The sequence below is a fragment of the Manihot esculenta genome, chromosome 4, assembly GCF_001659605.2.
Source record: "Manihot esculenta cultivar AM560-2 chromosome 4, M.esculenta_v8, whole genome shotgun sequence".
Classification (NCBI taxonomy): Eukaryota; Viridiplantae; Streptophyta; class Magnoliopsida; order Malpighiales; family Euphorbiaceae; genus Manihot; species Manihot esculenta.
Window position 1 is genome coordinate 21,668,805 of NC_035164.2, and position 18,137 is coordinate 21,686,941.

At 32.2% G+C, this 18,137-nt stretch overlaps 2 protein-coding genes across 2 annotated transcripts; one reads left to right on the forward strand and one right to left on the reverse strand.

Moving 5' to 3' along the window:
* The first annotated feature begins 1,832 nt into the window (after window positions 1–1,832).
* Window positions 1,833–12,351, forward strand: LOC110613602 (probable U3 small nucleolar RNA-associated protein 7). The gene is made up of 9 exons (XM_021754822.2): window positions 1,833–2,178; window positions 2,293–2,370; window positions 2,495–2,560; window positions 2,641–2,730; window positions 3,420–3,552; window positions 4,976–5,094; window positions 5,834–5,901; window positions 8,870–8,918; window positions 11,167–12,351. Exons 2-9 carry the CDS (start codon window positions 2,314–2,316, stop codon window positions 12,193–12,195), a joined length of 1,611 nt encoding a protein of 536 aa, XP_021610514.1. The 5' UTR covers window positions 1,833–2,178; window positions 2,293–2,313; the 3' UTR covers window positions 12,196–12,351.
* Window positions 12,352–14,928: 2,577 nt separating this feature from the next.
* LOC110614022 (protein FAF-like, chloroplastic) lies at window positions 14,929–17,130 on the reverse strand. Its single transcript, XM_021755471.2, has 2 exons — window positions 16,934–17,130; window positions 14,929–16,836 (listed from the first exon to the last, which is right to left on the reverse strand). The coding sequence occupies exon 2, from the start codon at window positions 16,788–16,790 to the stop codon at window positions 15,120–15,122; it is 1,671 nt and encodes a 556-aa protein (XP_021611163.1). The 5' UTR covers window positions 16,791–16,836; window positions 16,934–17,130; the 3' UTR covers window positions 14,929–15,119.
* Window positions 17,131–18,137: the final 1,007 nt, after the last annotated feature.

Here is an 18,137-nt window from a genome sequence, read left to right on the forward strand (position 1 = left end):
CTAGATTAAACTCCAAAAACAACATCAAAACATACCTAGATAGTTTATGACCCACATAGGCCAAAACCATCCAAACAACCAAATCCTCACACACTCTTTCCCAATCATGCATACTCACTCCCACAAGCATAAAGGAGCATAAACTAACATAAACTCCTCAACACAAACATCACATAACATACATTGGGCATAAAACCCACATAAATCCTAACATGCATATCTACCCATTAAAACACCATTAAAACCTTCATAAAACTTCGAAAGACACTAGGAAAGCAAAGATCTACACTAACCTCTTGAAGATCGAAGGTTGCGTGATCTCTAACTCGGAGGTGTGGAGAATCCAAGCTCCAAAAGCTCCAAGCTCCCAAAACTTCGATCTAAGCTTTAAAACTCTTCAAAATAACCATGGAACTCATGAAAACATGAAGGAGATGAAGAAAAACGTGAAAACGGCCAAGGGAGGACAAAAACTCACCTGAGCTCGAGAATGGGGAGAAAGCTCGCCCATTTCCGATCTGAGGGCCCTTTATAGGTGACCTGGTCGAAGACCTTCAGCAGCCTAACGTGCCCCCTAAACTCATGCATGTTCGGCGGCCGAACTTGACTTTCGGCGGCCGAACTTGACTTTCGGCGGCCGAACCTTGGCTCGTTCAAACAAGACTTTCGGAGGCCAAAGGCGCTCCCGAAGCCTTTCCATGTTCGGCGGCCGAACTTCACTTTCGGCGGCCGAACCTGGCAAATGCCTCCTTGGTCTTTTCTTTTCAAAACTCAATTCTTTTTCCATTCAAAACCATGAAATCAGTAAAAACCTTTTAGAAAACACATTCTACCGCTCTAGAAGCCTCTGGCATCTTCAGAAATTCCAGATTCCAACGGAGATTCCGCCGGAAGGTAGAGATTCCGATGCCGGAATCTAGCCGGGTATTACATCAAGAGTGTATTTAGTAGAAATATAAGATAATGAAATAGATAGTGTACGTGGAGGTTGCGTTTTATATAACTGGTTGATAGTTTTATCCTAATTGCATTCATAATCTATTATTGAGTTCTATTAGGACAATGATTTCCTTTTCTCTTAAATTTTAATTACAACTTGAGTTTGGAGCATATTATGGGATGGTCCATTAAGATTTTTGAATCACGTGTCTTTTCCTTTTGAACTCTTTGAGTTTTACGGATTCTAGTATCAATACCAATAATGACAAAATATATAATTTATTTAATTGAATATTTATGTGAAATTTCTTTTTATATGATTTTTTTACTCACTAAAAATATATTTACATTAATTTCAAATATATAATAAAATTATATTATAAAAAGTACTTTAATGTTTGAACAATAAATATTTAATTCTTAATATATAATAATAAATACTAAATTTTTGACAAAAATAACATGTGATAAATACTCTTTAAATCATTATTCAAGAATTATTTGATGATAAATGAGGGTACGAAGAAAAATTATTTACGATTAAAATATAATTATAAAAAATTCTTTTATAAATAAAATACACTGTACACTTAATTGATTATCGTTATTATAATTTTATAATTATTCTCATTTTTCATATTGTATTGTGTGTTTATTTTTAAAAAATTAAATTCTCATTTAATTCAAACATAACCAATCATCATCAATAATATAAATATCATTAGTAATTTGTATTATATATAATAATATTTGAATTATAATTTAATTATAAAATTATATTTAAAATCTATTGACCAAACTATAGACTTCTAGTTAAAATTACTTATTTTTAAATGCTTATAAATTCTTAAATAAAATCAAGAGTTGCCGCTTCTCAAACAGTCGTCAGGCACAATTCTTGATACGGCCATCCGACAGTTAAATCTCAAAACCTTAACCCTAAATTCACAAATAAAAACCTTATAAGCCGTGTTTGACGAGAAGCCCTATTTCTTAATCCTCTACAACTGATTGTGCTCTCTCTTTTTTTTTCTTTCCCGGGTTTAGAAATTAGCTAAAACAAAATTTGCATGCTCAAAACCCTCGATCTCTCTTTGCCAGCTACTTTGTTTTTGCTTTCACTCCTAACTGTGAATATAAACCGTAAATTCTTTAGCTAAGCTGGAACCCTAACAACCGTCTTTGCTTCAGCTGTTGCGGTGCTGCCAGTAGCTCTCCTGCGTCGCACTGTTCTTAATCGTCAGTACCTCATTAGTTTTCTTTTGAATTTGATTTGTTTGTTTGTAGAACAGGTGCTTTATGATTATTGAATACTGGTTACATTAAATTGACAACTACCTTGGTATTCCACAGATCCAGCCAATAAGTTCCCAGATGGGTGTCAAACAAGACAATGGTGATCCTGAAAAGATTTTGCCTCCCATTGAGCAGGTATTATATTAATTCGTTGGGTTTACATGTTGAAAATTGTTTTTGGGCAAACTTATTTATTATTCTTGCTTCATGTATGAGGTTTGGCCTTTAGAAAATGATGGAAGATTCTTTTCTTTTATAGGATTTATCGAATGAAATTGATGCTAAGTTAAGGAAGTACCTTAGAGGAGAAGGTGCTAATTTGGAGGTATGAAATAGCTGGTGACACTTCAAGCAGCATAATTCTTTTGGGTTTTTGTTGCATTTTGATTTATGTTTGTTTTGCAGGTTTTAAAAGACAAAAAACTAAAAGGTCAGCTTTCTGTTAGAGAAGAATTATATGGAATATCTGCTAAAGCTGCTGCCAAGGCAGAGGAGGTGAATTACTTGCTTGTTGTATCTTCTAGTTCATCTTAGTGTACTACTTTTTTCTCCTCACTTCTCTGGTTTTGAAAGCCAAAGAGGTGAAGCACTATACTGTGATTCTGCTGTAGGTGTTGTATTTTACTTACAAATGTTGAAGAAGTTTGCTTGCATTTCATAAGTGGCAATCCTTTTTCTCTTTCGGTTTTTCAACTATGCACTTCTTTTTTCAAGGGATAGGTGTTCTGTGATCCTTAAATGTTATAGCATTGTAACTTCTAGACTTTGTGTTTCACCAAATGCATAATTTGCCCCTTCATCTTTTCATAAAGTCATTTTACCCCTCTACTTTATTTTCATCCTATTTACTCCTTCAAATTTTAAATTGTGAATAACTTAATCCTTGTAACATGAGAGTGATTGCCTATCGCTCCCTTCATTTTTCAGTTATGGAATAACTTAATCCACATGACATGGCAGTGCATGAATACCATGTGCTAATTGCAAGGATTAAGTTAATTACAATTTAAAAATTGAAGGAGCAAACAATATGAAGATAAAGTTGAGGGGTAAAGTGACTTTTTGTGAAAAAATGAGGGAGCAAATCATGCATTCAACCTTTCTCCTTCTGTTTTGCTCTTTTGGTAATTGGTACTATGTTTCTTTTATTAGAACGAATGCTAACATGTGATCCTTTTAATTAGTGGCTTATGCCAAGTGAGGGAGGCTATCTTGAGGTTGAAGGTATTGAGAAGCCATGGAGGATCAATCAGCTCTCAATTACTTCTGAAATTAATCTCTCAAGCTTAAAGAATCAACATGATATAATTATACCAGGTTGGTGTTGTTTCTGCTTTTGATCTGCAGTTCAAAATTTGTATATCTTCTCTACCAATTTTCTTGGATTAGTTATTCAATGTTAGGGCCATGTTTCATGCAGCTGCATGCATTGTCTTGCATTTTAATTGTAGTCAGCTCATATTGGTTTGAGCTTGTCAAAGTGAAACTGTTGGTGAAATAACAAGAAACTGCTGAAAAGCAGAGATAAGTTACGGAAATCTCATTGCCATGTCTTGGGTTTTCCAATAAATTGCTTCCATTATTGATAAAAACTGTTGAAAGTAAAGAAAAAGGTATGAAACAGAGCTACCCACTTTAATGTCAGTATTCGATTTATGCTTATTTTTAACCATGCCATCGAAAAGAGGATTTGGATAAAAACTTTCCTAAAATTTAAGTCTGGGTGATGAAGTTCTCTCTCTTGGAGAAAAAAAGTTGGCTATTTTTCATTTTTAAAGTACGAGTGTGGTTATATTTTAAAAGTTGGTAGCCATACATGTGGCAATATGTTTTGACATTGACGTTGATATCTTTCTGCTAGTTGCTTTTTGATCAATTTAGATTGTTCTGCAAAAGATAAATTCTGGATTCTTCAGTCATGGATGCATCGCAATAGCTGGCCCAATTTGTCGGAAAGTATCAGTCATCTAAAGGTCTTGAGTTCACAGATACTTACCAAGCATTAAATACTTTAGATCAACTGTTTCAAGCTTTAATCATAGAGCCTGGCAATTCAAATAGTGTCTATCTAATTTTTATCAGTCAAACAGATACATTCTGGGAATTAGCAAGGGGAATTATCACACCCCTTTGTTAGGTTGGTTCATTGTTCAGAAAATTCCCCATTGAAAGGTTACCTAATACCTAGTACTTAGATATGTAGCTGATAAGTTTCACGTGCCAACCTTGTTTGAGTACTGATATTTTCTACCCTGTTTTATATACATATATATTTTGTCTCTGAGCTGAGTAACCAATAGTCATGCTATTGGTGCTGTCATTATTTGATAAAAATGTAATATTAATCATGTTTATGGGTCAGGATAGTCAATTTTGACCATTATCTAAAAGCTGACATCAATTTGTTTTCGTTTTTCTTTTTATATGGGTTGCTTTGTTTGATTAGTATATAATCCTTATCTGGTAGCATAATGCTTATATTTAACTAATTGTCTATTTATGTCAAATATTCTTTGTCATTGATGGTGCCCATGCTTTAGTAGTCAAACTTACAAACTCTAATTGAGTCCTAAATTGTGCTTATTTTCGGCATGCACACATTGATTCCTAAATCATTAAATCTTGTTTCTCCTACTGTGTTTCTGAGAAAAAGCTTCTCTTGTTCAAGTCTCTCTTTCTTGACTATGAATTTTGAGATGGTTTTTCCTAAAAGTAACCCGTTCTCTACCAAAATGTGTAGATCTTGGTCCATACACTTTGGATTTCAACTCAAGTGGGCGGTACATGGCTGTTGCTGGGCGCAGGGGACACCTGGCAGTTGTAGACATGAAAAACATGAGCCTAATTAAGGAGATTCAGGTACGCATTGTCACTTCAAAATTCAGATGGCTCTTAGTGAGATGTGATTAGATAATGGATAATACTTGGTTGTCCTTGTGGTGGTGGTGTTTGGTTTTTATTATCCAATTATCAAATTTTTGTAAATAAAACGATGCATATATTTTTTGGTGTTTTGAAATATAAAACAGGTTATTGCAACTCACAGAAAAACCTTAAAAAGTGGTTTTCTTGGTTTTGTAAACTTGTTCTCTAGAAAATAAAATTTGATTATTGGATAACAAAAACCAAAAAGTGGAAAATAGAATTAATACCAAAACAGCAATCATTGTTCAGTTGTAATGAGTTGCAAGGTTCTATAATTTCAATTAAGCTGAATTCATGAGAAAGAGAGAAACATGAATAATTTTGAAACAAAAAATGGCAAATTTCAGCCGGTAATATTTTAGGGATTTGGAAACATGAATATGTGCAATAACTAATCATTGTAACATGAATGGATTCTCTTTTGCCTATAATATTTTGAATGAATATTTTAAAACATGAATGAATTCCTTTTGCCAGCTTCCACATAGGCAAGGGGATATGTGCCATAACTAATCATTGTATTTATTGTTTAATGTTGTGCTGCTGATAACAAGCAACTGAAAAATGATTTCTTATTCCACCCTTTTCGTTTGAAAATTCAGTATGATTTGCACTCTTACAGATTTGTCTATGAGGTTGGGAAGATTTACTGATTGCCTTTTCATTTTCTCAGGTCAGGGAAACAGTGCATGATATTGTGTTTCTGCACAATGAGCTTTTTTTTGCTGCTGCCCAGAAAAAGTATGTTCATTTCATTTCATTTGTTTCCCCATTAGATATTATAGCAGTTCCCTCATATAAATGGGACTTATCTTCTATATAAATCTGCATGACAAAAGGAGATGCTGCTTTGATGATGCCTGTGGTTTATTGGATATAGCCTGGTATTTGACTCAAGCTGTACATTCAAAATAGGCTTAATGGTCAAAAAAATCCAAACCATTGTGTTTTTTGCAATTTTGTCCAATCTTGTAACTATTGCAATTTCTTTGTTATTTTTAAAATGTACTGCAATTATGCCCAGTTTAAACAATTATATTGTTATTTTCACTGAAATGAAAACAATAATTAGTTTTCCATCTTCCCCATCTTTCTTTCTCTATCTTTTCCACATCTATGCCAATCCCCTTGTCTTTTCTCGCCTTCCTCTACCTATTTGCCATGGCCACATCTCAAACTCTGTTGCATATTGCCCAGCCCAGCATTTGAACTCCCCTTCTTTCCATCATAGAGGAGTTTCATTTCTGAGAAAATTATTGTTTCAAACTGTTACCAAGTCATCTCCTTCATTTAGCACAAGTCTTGTTCATATTTCTACTGTAACTTTGAGAGCATTTGCAAGATGTCACATTGTGTGATAACTACTCATTGCAGTCTCAATTTCTAGTTGCCTTAACTCTCTGGAATTAAAAATAAAAAGAGTTGGCTTTTGTCTTTTCCTTGCAGCATGAGAGAGGATTTTGTTTCTTTATTTAGGAAAAAAGAAATAAAGGATTTTGTTTATTAATTCAGAAAAAAGGAAACCCTGTACTAGCCTATACACAGTCAATGTCACAGCCATTAATACAACAACTACAGAACCATGTGAGTATCCAGACTCTTCTTCTTAGCCTGTAAAAAATTCCTATTCTTCTCCTTGGAGAAAAGCAATGCCAAGAGCTGGATGAGGAAGAGTGGTCAGGGAGCAGCAGAAAGTGAACCGAGAAAAAGATAAGAGAGAGAGGTTTTACCAATTTTGGTCAATTGGATATTATCAATAAACCACTCAACCTAAAAAGTTAAGCTTCAAGAATAGTTTTGCATCTCTAGCACACCTCTGCTTGCAAATGCCCACTGTGCTTAGAGCGTGAACAAGAACTGGTCCAGCTTACTTTGTGCATAAATAGGGTAGCTAAGATTTGAACTTGGTGCCTTTTGGTTTGAGAGGCTTTGGTACTATGTCAATAAACCACTCTATCTAAAGGCTTAAGCTTTTAAGCGATGACCTCAAGAGTAGTTTTGTATCTCTAACAAATATAACTATACCAAAAGTTTGAAAATATATCAGAAGTGCCAAAACTTGAAGGACAGTAAAAAATCGTGAAAACATGTGAAATATTTATTTATTTATATCATTAGGGAAGGCCTTACAAATATTGTCACCCATATTAATAGGGCAGTAGGATTTGATCATAATATTCTGCTTCTTTCTATAATTTAGCACTGAAGTTTCAAAAGTGTAACCTCTACAAAGTCTGAAACTAAACATTGCTTGTGATGTGTTTTGACAAATTTATCAATTGCTTGGTTGTTATATTGATTGCTGGACCAGTAGGACTGATTTCTAAACATTTGAACTTGCATTGCGCTGATTTTATCTTGTTTAAATGCTAAGATTAGTCATGATTTGTGATAGAGTTAGGAACAAAGTTGATGGTAGATGTAAAGAACAACTGGTAGAGATAGGAATATAAGGAATATACAAAAGAGAAATTTGGGGAGCTGTGGATGTCTGTGTTAATCTCAGGAAAACTTTCACAGCAATCATTCAATACACTTTCAAAATATACGGCTCCTTTGTTCTAGCATAAGCAACATAAACAAAACAAAATATAAGAAAGATAATAGCTAAATCATCAAATGGCTAAATCATCAACCCCCAGGACAGAATCCTGTGCAGGTAATATTCTGCTGGCCCTTAACAGTCCAATGATTAGAATGATGCCACTTTCTGCATGCTTCCCAGAATTGCATTGATCATGTGCAGGAGACCTGCTTATCTAAATGAAACATGCCCTGCTAACCCATTTCATCCCTTATTATGCTATTCATTCCCCCCCCCCCCCCTTTCAGCTGTCCTGCATAAACTTCTCATATCCTGATTTTCACCAACAAACCTTATCTTTCTGGTTACCCCTTTTTTTCTAGAATTCTCCTTTCTCAAGTCCATATTCCTATCATCTTGTTTGTGCTATTGAGTAATTAATTCTACCCATCGTGAAGCACTGAGATCATTTTAGTCTGTTCATACTTCAACTGTTTGGTCTGGATGCCATCATCCAGATATCCATATGAACATTTTTATCTTGGAAACATAAATCCTTGCCTATTCTTTTCAGCCAGTCTTTTAGCTTTCAATATGGTTGTCTAAATAATTAATTCTTCCTTGGTTTCAAAATGAAATAAGATGTAAGGGACACTAGAGTCCTAGTGCCTTTGTATCTTTCGCCCTCTGTTTACTCATTTTGGCTTTTAGTTTAACCTCATTATTCCAACTTAGAAGTGCATCTCTTGGCAATTGCAATCTAAGACCACCCTTTTGGGGCTAAAGTTCTAATGGGCTGGCATTTCAAATTTTCTTTTATTAGTTTTCCTTCTGTATGCATTGTGCATTTTAGTCAATACTTAAATGCTACTTGGCCAATGCATTTAAGTATTTTAATTTCTCAACATTATATGTTACATCCTCATTTTTAATGTGTTTTTGCACCTTTTTTGAGAGACTATGCTACAAGAAATAAACATGAACTTATTTCAGGAGAAGGACATTTATTATTTTCATTCTGTTGTAAAATCAATTTATTTCCGTGATTGTGCAGATGTTTAGTTCTGCTACATGTCAGTATTGTTTAAGAAGTTCTAACATGATATCTATGTGGTCAATAACCTATTGTTGGGTTAACTTGTTTTATAAATTCATCTGAAATCAAAGAATCCTACACTATGACAGGTACCCGTACATATATAACAGGGATGGCATTGAACTTCACTGTTTAAAGGTCAGTTACTGTCTGCTGTAAAGCTCTTTGATACTTTTATGAGGTTAGCAACTTTGCTTGAACTGGTTAAACCATTGTTGTGATATTAAAGAAATTTGTAGCTTTATTTTTTTCATTGTCAGGCATGTAATCTCATTTCATGTTTTTATGTCATTTGGCTTTTTTTGTTTCATTCTCCAAGTATTTAGAGTTTACTTTTGGAGGATCATTCTCTACAATTCAAATCCATTTTGAAATGCTTGAAAAGCCCCCTCTTTGTTTTGATCCTCTTGTTTTCTTAACGAGTATGTGACCTGCATGATTGATATTTAATAAACAGGCTATATCATTTGACATGGAACTTGTTCACGAAGAACATGTGTGTAGATATGTAAAAAATCAGCTAGTATATTTCTTTATTTGTTACCGTCTCTTTTGAAGTGCAAATATTGCAAGAGTGGAAAATAGAAAATTGATTTTGTTGGGTAGGGCTGTGTATGGTTCCTGGGGTTCTGAGCCGAACCGCTAGAACCAAAAAGAACTGATGTTGTAAGAGCCAAACTAAACTTATTTAGCTATTTGATTCTAGTTTTGGTTCTTTGTCAATAACTAAATTGTATTGAAGAACCGATTTTATGTATATGTTTTTTAAATGATCTTAGTGACGTTATTGTTCGATTATATAGTTTTAATAATATGTTTTATGTCTTATATAGTTTCAATATAATCATATAAATCATATTACCAAAATTATATTATTTTGTTTAAAGAATTCAAATCTTAATTTATAAAGTGTTAAATAATGATGGTAGAAAACTATAGATGTGTAAGGTTGTAAATAAAATAAATTATTTGTGAGTTATTTGAGATTAAACTTGATAAAAACTTAATTCATTGTGTGCTTATTTATGTATATATACTTGCTCTTTGATTATTTTTATGTCTAATATTATCTAGTTATTTTCATAAACTAAATTATTCATATAATTTAAATTTAACTCACTCTCTTAACAATTATATAGTTATTAACAATATTGTAAAATAAATGTATGTTGTAATTAGTTATTAAAGATTTCTAATTATATGATTTAAATAATTTAATTAGTTAGTTATAGTTTATTCTATTTAAATAGATTATATATATTACAATAATAGATTTTAGATTGCTGTATGCGGGTGTATTTGTTATTTCAGCTATAAATGTATTAATTACTTTATTGTTTTTAATTATATGAGTGAATCACATATTAGTAATATAATATACCTTTACATACAAAAATATATAAGTAATCACTATATATAAAATAATATCATATAATATTCTTATTAAGAATTGTATATAATATATATTTATATTAATACTATTATTATTTTTATTATTATTTTGATGTTAGTTATTTACTATTTTAAAATAAATTTAAGAACAATATAGTTTTATGTGTAACAATTAAGATTTGAATTGAAATTGAAAATAAATTAAAAGTTAAAAAAGACAAAATAAGAACTGGAGTCATATCAAAACTGTTCAGAATCGTACCAAAATAGTACCAAAATTTAGTTTCAAATATAGATCCTAAAAATTAGAGAACCGGAATTTTGATTATGGTTCTTGTTCTTAACTAGAACCGTACCAGAACTAGAACCGAACAACCTTACTGTTGAGATACTCCTCATAATTAGCTGTTGTAATTATGTAATATAATCAGGAATATTATAAACTGGCCTATGATCTATATTTTCCTTATTTGGTATTCTACCTATTTAACAATTGGCATAACTTGTGCAAGTACCTATTTAAATTGAAGGGAAAAAAAACAGTTTTTTTGGTCGACCATTCTCTCTTTCCTCTACTCTTCTACAGATACTTATTTGGACTGATGAATTGCATATATGATTATGCACAATGGTTAATTTGGCTTCGGTGGATTCTTAAGACCTATACATGATTATTGACCACCCAATATAGCATGGACTTGAACTAATAGGAGGCTTATTTGAATTTCTTTCCTTTTTTTTTTAATCTTCACCTAGTGCATGTGGACCATGTTAGACACCAATCTATTCATAGGTTAGTTGGTAGGTCATGTAATATATTATTCTTTGGTGTGGCAGATCAAGTTCTATGAGCTTTTAAATTATTTTAATGTGTGAAACTCGCTTTGTTTGGCTGTAACCATCATTTAATTCACAAGGAAGTCTGCGATTCTTGATTGATCTTTCTAGAGTGAGATTTTTTGTTTCAATATAACTAAGCAATATGCCTTTGCAGGAACATGGTTCAGTGTTGAGGCTTCAGTTTCTGAAAAACCATTTTCTCCTGGCATCAATAAACAAATTCGGGCAGCTCCACTATCAAGATGTGACAATGGGTGAGATGATCGGTAATATACGGACGGGTTTAGGTCGTACTGATGTGATGCAGGTTAATCCCTTCAATGGGGTTGTTGGTTTGGGCCATTCAGGAGGTACAGTGAGCATGTGGAAACCCACCAGTGCAGTTCCGCTTGTCAAAATGTTATGTCATCCTGGTCCTGTCTCGGCAATGGCATTCCACCCTAATGGCCACATCATGGCTACGTCTGGCAAGGAAAGGAAAATCAAGATTTGGGACTTGAGGAAATTTGAGGTTCTCCAAACCATACCAGGCCATGCAAAGGCCTTGGATTTCAGTCAAAAGGGATTACTGGCTGCTGGAAATGGATCATTCGTTCAGATTTTTGGAGATCTCTCAGAATCACAGAATTATAGCAGGTATATGGGCCATTCAATGGTGAAGGGTTACCAGATTGGCAAAGTGTTGTTTAGACCATATGAAGATGTTCTAGCCCTAGGGCACTCCATGGGATGGTCTTCAATTCTTATCCCAGGGTCTGGGGAACCCAACTTCGACACTTGGGTTGCAAACCCGTATGAAACATCTAAGCAGCGGAGAGAGAAGGAAGTTCGATCTCTTCTCGACAAGCTCCCACCTGAGACAATCATGTTGAACCCTTCAAAGATTGGTACAATGAGGCCAGTAAAGAAGAAAGAGAAGCAAAGCAAGCAAGAAATAGAAGCTGAGATGGAAGCTGCTGTTGAAGCGGTAAAGGACATTGCTTTTAAGAACAAAACAAAGGGGAGGAATAAGGCGAGTAAGAAAGCAAAGAAGAAAAAGGAAGTTATTGAGAGAGTGAAGAGACCTTTCTTGGATAAAGAAATGAAAGATGATGAAAAGCTGGCTAAGAAGCAGAAAATTAGCGAGGAAAATGCATTGCCAATGGCCTTGCAGAGATTTGCCAGTAAAAAACCAACAGCTTGATTGTGCTGAATTTTGGTGTCCATCTTCTCTCCCCCCAGTTTTGTCTTTCCCTTATTTAAATGGTAGGTAGGTAGTTAATTGTTTCAGAAATATGTCCTGAAATTTTGGTTATTTCATTTTAAAAATAGTCACAAGAAAGTGTTATTATTTGCCCGACTCTTCTCTCTCTCTCTCTCTCTCTCTCCTCCTTCCTTGCTATTAGTTATCCAATAGCCATTTAATGAAATTGTCAACCAATTTAATAGTAATTTTTATTTCAGCTAAAGATGACAGATTTTATAAATTTTACAAAAATTTAGGGTTCTTTGGCAATGATACTAAAAATTAAAATGTCTCAGATTTTTTTAAAAAAAAATACATTTTTATTTAGAAAATGATGAAAAAGTTTTTAACTTGAGACTCTTAAATTTTCACATTAAATCTTATGAAAATTTTTTGTTAAAATTATTATATATTTTTTAAACAATAATTAATCAATAACTTAGAAATGCTAATCTGTTTCCATCCCAACTCCATCAAACCCGTTTACATGAACCTGCCCTATTCTGGATGTTGTCAAGAAGGGTACTGAATTCACCTAAGAAAAATATGCTATTACATTTTACCCAAATGCATACTTGGATGATGTAGTTTAACATTTTTATTTATTTATTAGATATCTCAATTTTAATCATTATTTAATAAATATATAAATTTAAAAAATAAATATTTTTAAACACTTAGACTTAAAAATATATATATTTTTTCAAATATTTAATTTTTTTAAATACAATTTTAAAATTATGAATTTAATCAAATTGTATTTAAAAGTATTATTTTCTTAATATTTAAATGTTTATTAGGTACAATTAAAATTGAGCTGATTAATATATATATATATATATACTATTATATTTTAGTAAAAATTTATTTTTTTATTTATTTTAAATGCATAAATATTGTAGATTTTTTAAAAAATATATATATTTACACTATGATGGCTTGTTTCATCATTTTGCTTCTCACCATCTCCATTGACAGATTCTCTTTCATTATATATATATATATAATTCTTGATTTTTTATTTCTCATCTCATATTATCTCGTTTTATATTGTGAAATTAGATAAAACTAAAAAAAAAAAAATCATAATTGTATAACACACATAAATTCAAAGTTTACTTGATAATATTTTTAATTCAAGATAGAATTGCAAAATGTTCAAAAGAATAAGGTTTTTTTTTTTTTTTGGATTCCATCTTTGTTTAATAATTACATTGGATTTTTATTTATGTAATTAATAATATAATTTGATTGATATTGAAATATAATAATATAATTTATTTACAAATTGTTATTTGATGAAAACTTCAATAACATATTATTAATCTTTTGTAATTATATGTGATTCCTTTATTATCAAACATAATAACCTAAATATATCCGCTTCCCAAAATTACTAAGATTATTATTATTATTAATCAATATTTTAATTAGTAATATAAATTTTATAACCTAAACTAATTTAATTTAGTGAATAAAAATATATCATAATTCGAGTTTTAATACTCTCAATCTCTAAAAAAAAAAATTATATATATATATATATATATATATATATATATATATATATATATATATATATATATTCTAAATTTAATTAATTTAAAAAATAAAATTTATTAACAAATTTGTATATACAGAGGTTTAGTCAGAATTTCAATATGTCAAAAATAATTTACTTTTAGAAAAAGAAAAAGTTATTTTTTTTAAAATAATTTTTTTTATTGTGTACATTTTTTTAGTGCTTTTATATAAAAAAAAATATGAATAATATTTTTAAAAAAAATACTTTTGATAAAACAAATGGAGCTTAAATAATAAAAATTTAATAACAGCGTAGTGTAAAAAAAGGAAGCATTGGTATTTAATCGGTAATAATATTACAAAATCTATAGACATTATTAAAGAAAATCTATACTATAACTGATATGAGGGATCCATTTTCTTTAAAAACTTTGTTATGTAAAAAAAAAATTCAAATGATTTTTATAAAATTATGTAAAGTTTAACATTTCTTTTAAATGGGTTATTTTTAATTAATTTTTTTTATAAATTTATTAATTGCAAACAGGGTAAACTAGAGTATAGTATTGCATATAAATTTGCTAAAAAAATGTCAAATTTGAGATTACCTTCCATTTTCTTTAAATAAAAAATGATTTTTTAAATAAAAGATATTTTTTTATTAATAATTCAATTTATTCCTAAAAGAATTAAACCTCTCTCTTTACTTTTCAGACACATGGTAGATAAGATAATAATTAATAAATATATCATTGTGCTTTTTTTTAAATTTTTTTAATTAAAATAATAAAAAATATAAAATATTTTAAATTTATTAAGTTGAACTTGCTTTTGGCCTAAGCAGATGGAAAAATAAGATATGTTGTATAATAATAGGGAAATTGGAGAGACACTAATTAACCTTAAGCCAGACAAAGGACACACCAAATAAAGAGAAGATGATGATGTTGTGTAAATAACCATCAGGTTAGGCGAAGACAAGACCCATACTCAAATCCCATTGGCCCAATCAAAATAACAAAAAGCAAAGGAAAGCGCCACCACACACAAACAAACACCAATGCTCAATCATGATGCCAAGATTTTGTTCATCAACTAACTCCAAACCACCACAATCTAATTATTTATATATATATATATTTATAGAAAATGGAAATTATAATAACATTGATAAATCATCTTTGATCTGCTAAATCAAAGCGTATAATCTATTTCTCCCTTTTTGTTTTTATTTGACTACACAAATCCACCCTCTATGGAGTGGAAATGGAAAATAGGGAGACAAAAGGAAGGGGGATGGTTTTCTTTTTCTTTTCTTTTCTTTTCTTTTCATATCAAAACAATGATGGATTAAGAATTCAAGATGTGGCAATGCAGTATGGCTCCCAAAACAAAAGAGATCTCCTTGCCTCCTTGCAACCCTTTGATAAAGGAACTAAGTATTCCCCTTTGTTCCCTCTCAATACTACCAAATCTTGCTTCTTCTCATTTGATATTATCTTCTTTGAATTGTTGTCTTTGCTTCTTATTGATTGTGGGTTTGGAGCCATGGGACTTAGACATCCTGCTGCTGCTGCTGCTGCTTTGGTGGTGGCTGTCATGGGCTTGGGCTTCCAGTAGTACTCGTAAGCATTAAAGGATGCTGCTGCTTTTGCCGTCACGGCAGCTGCTGCCCCTGCCGGCATGGGGATCATCCGAGACACCGGAGGCCGTGGCGGGAGTGACTGTGTCAATGGAGTAATTGGGTTCATTGCCTCCTCAACACTACCCTCTTCAAATTTGGCCATTTCATTGAACTTGTTAGGCCATGTTGGATCCCTATTAGCTAAAGCCATGGGCTTATTCATCATTAGTGCTAACCTATGGACATTTATAACACCACTAGAAAATTTTGGTGCTTGCTCCATCACAAACTTCATTTCTCCACTGCCACCACCACCTCCTCCTCTTCCTCTTTCATTCACTATTTTTTCCAACTCTTCCTCTTCCTCTATTTCTGCTTCAGCTTCCATTCCCTCCTCCTCCTCCTCGTCATCCTCTTCATCTCCTTCATGGATTTGTTCATCTGCAGAATTCTCAATTTCCACTTCAAAAAGTTCCATATCTTTCTCCTCTTCAGTCTTTGGTTCTTCTTCTTCATTAGGATTATTGATAAAAGTGAGCACAAGGCGATCGTGCTGGCGTTCAGCTCTGAAGTTGTTCTGTGAAGGAACAGAGACAGCTTCAAGAACTAATCGGCCATTATCACGCCGAGTCCTCATGTGCAGTGACGCGCCATCCCGCCTGGATAGTGAAGGAAGCGGTGGAGGGAATGATTTCTGCGGCAATTTCTTGCTAGTTGCTGCAAGATTGTACTTAGATACTCTCCAATCATCAATATCCTCGTATTTTTGAGCCACCACCACCCTATTCTCTTCTTGTTCTTCTTCTTTCTCCTCCTCTGCATCACCAGTCTCTGAAGGAGGATATGAAGAGAACCCATCAGAGCCAGTCTCGGATCCGAGACTTTCAGTACAGATTTCAAGGCTTTTCTCACTCAAACCGCTTGCTGATCTTTTAACAAGAGGGTGAATATAAGGAGGTGGAAGACTTTTGTTGTCATCTTTTGCTTTCTGGGATAGGATTGAGCTCCATATATCAAACTGTCCAGGCTTTTCAAGCTCTTCCTTGCTGCTCTGCTTCTGCTTTTCTTGTTGAATTGAACTCCAAATCTCAAATTGTCCTCGAGGCTCAGTCTCTTTCTCCCTTGTTCCATTGTCATACTCTTCTTCACCTTCTGATGATGAAGAGTCTGCCATGGAAACTGGGAATTCTTCAGATGATGCAATTTTTTTCAGGGGAGAGAACCCATGTTGAGAGAGCCATTTCTTGGAGGACATATCAGCTGAGAGAGTTCTCCTCAGAGAAGCTGCAGATTTGCTTCTCTCGCATTCAGAGCCAAGAATTGACACTATGCCCTTTTTCTTGCTAACCATGAACTCTTCATTGAGAGATGAAGATAAACGAAAGCTCTTGCTAAGAGATGACATCTCAACAACTGATCAAAAGAGTTACAAAGCAAAGAATCTGCTTGACCTGTGGAAAACCAAAAACAAAACACCCAATTAAGCCACTGAAACTATTGATAATAAGAGCATAAACACAGTGTTGATGAAGATCAAACTTCAATTACCTTGAACAAAATTAAAGAGATTAGCAACACAGCATCCAACAGAGGCCTGCTAAGAGACCACTACTGGGTGCGAGTTGCAGGGAGAGAGATGAGACAAAGGTGTTTGATAATGTTCCCAAAGAAGAATGAGAAGGAGAAATGGATGTGTAGTATGTGTTATGAGTTGAGTTGAGAGATGTGGTGATGGTAATAATAGGAGTGAAAGAATGTGGGTATTTGTAGGGTGTTGGAGTGGAAAAGGGCTTTGGAACCGTGTCCAATGGGTCCCTCCCTACGCCACCATGAAAAGGAGCTTTGGTTTATGGTTTCTTTCCCTTATCAGAAAAGTGGGTGAATAGAGGGTCACATTAGGGAAATTATACAGTATATTGCTGATTCCATGATAATAGTCTACATGAAATGACATTCTAATTAGCATAATTTAATTTAGTTGTCATTCCATATAGATTATTCTAGCCCAAATCACCTGTTGGTCAAGTGGGTCAATATGTTACTCAAGATTTTTTTACGGTAACAAGCATTTTATCTTACCATAAGTATTAAAGTCAATATTATTTATTCAAATACGAAACTCCGTGGTAATAATTATTGACCAAACGATTAATATTATACTTAAAATTTTTTAAATTATAATATTTAATCTATCGTATTATAAATAATTTGATTAGAATTACGTCTTTATTAATATATTAAATTTTTTAAGTAATAATAAGTACGACGATGATAATATAGAATGATTTTACTTAGTAGAGTTATATTGGTAAATTAATAAAAGAATTATATATATAATGGTCAATTAAAAACCATAATAATGATAAAAGAATAATTAAAATTGAAATAAAAATAGCATCAATTTCTTTTCCTTTATGTCAACTTGACATTAAAATTAAAAATTAAAAATTAAAAATAATAAATTTAATAATTTCAATAACATAAACATTTTTTTTGAATTCTTTTTAAAAGTCGTTTATGCTGCAATTTGAAATACAATTTTAAAAATATAGATTTAATCATCTAAATTTAAAATTTTCCAATTTATTGTTTATAATTTTCAAATCAAAAGCAAACTGTAGAGTGACGGAGGTTAAATGAGAAACTCTTCAACAGAGTTAAGTCTCTTTATTTATTAAGAATGAAAATTCTAATTCTTTATCGATTTTAATTCATTTTTTTTAAAAAAAATTATTTATATTAAATGTACTGA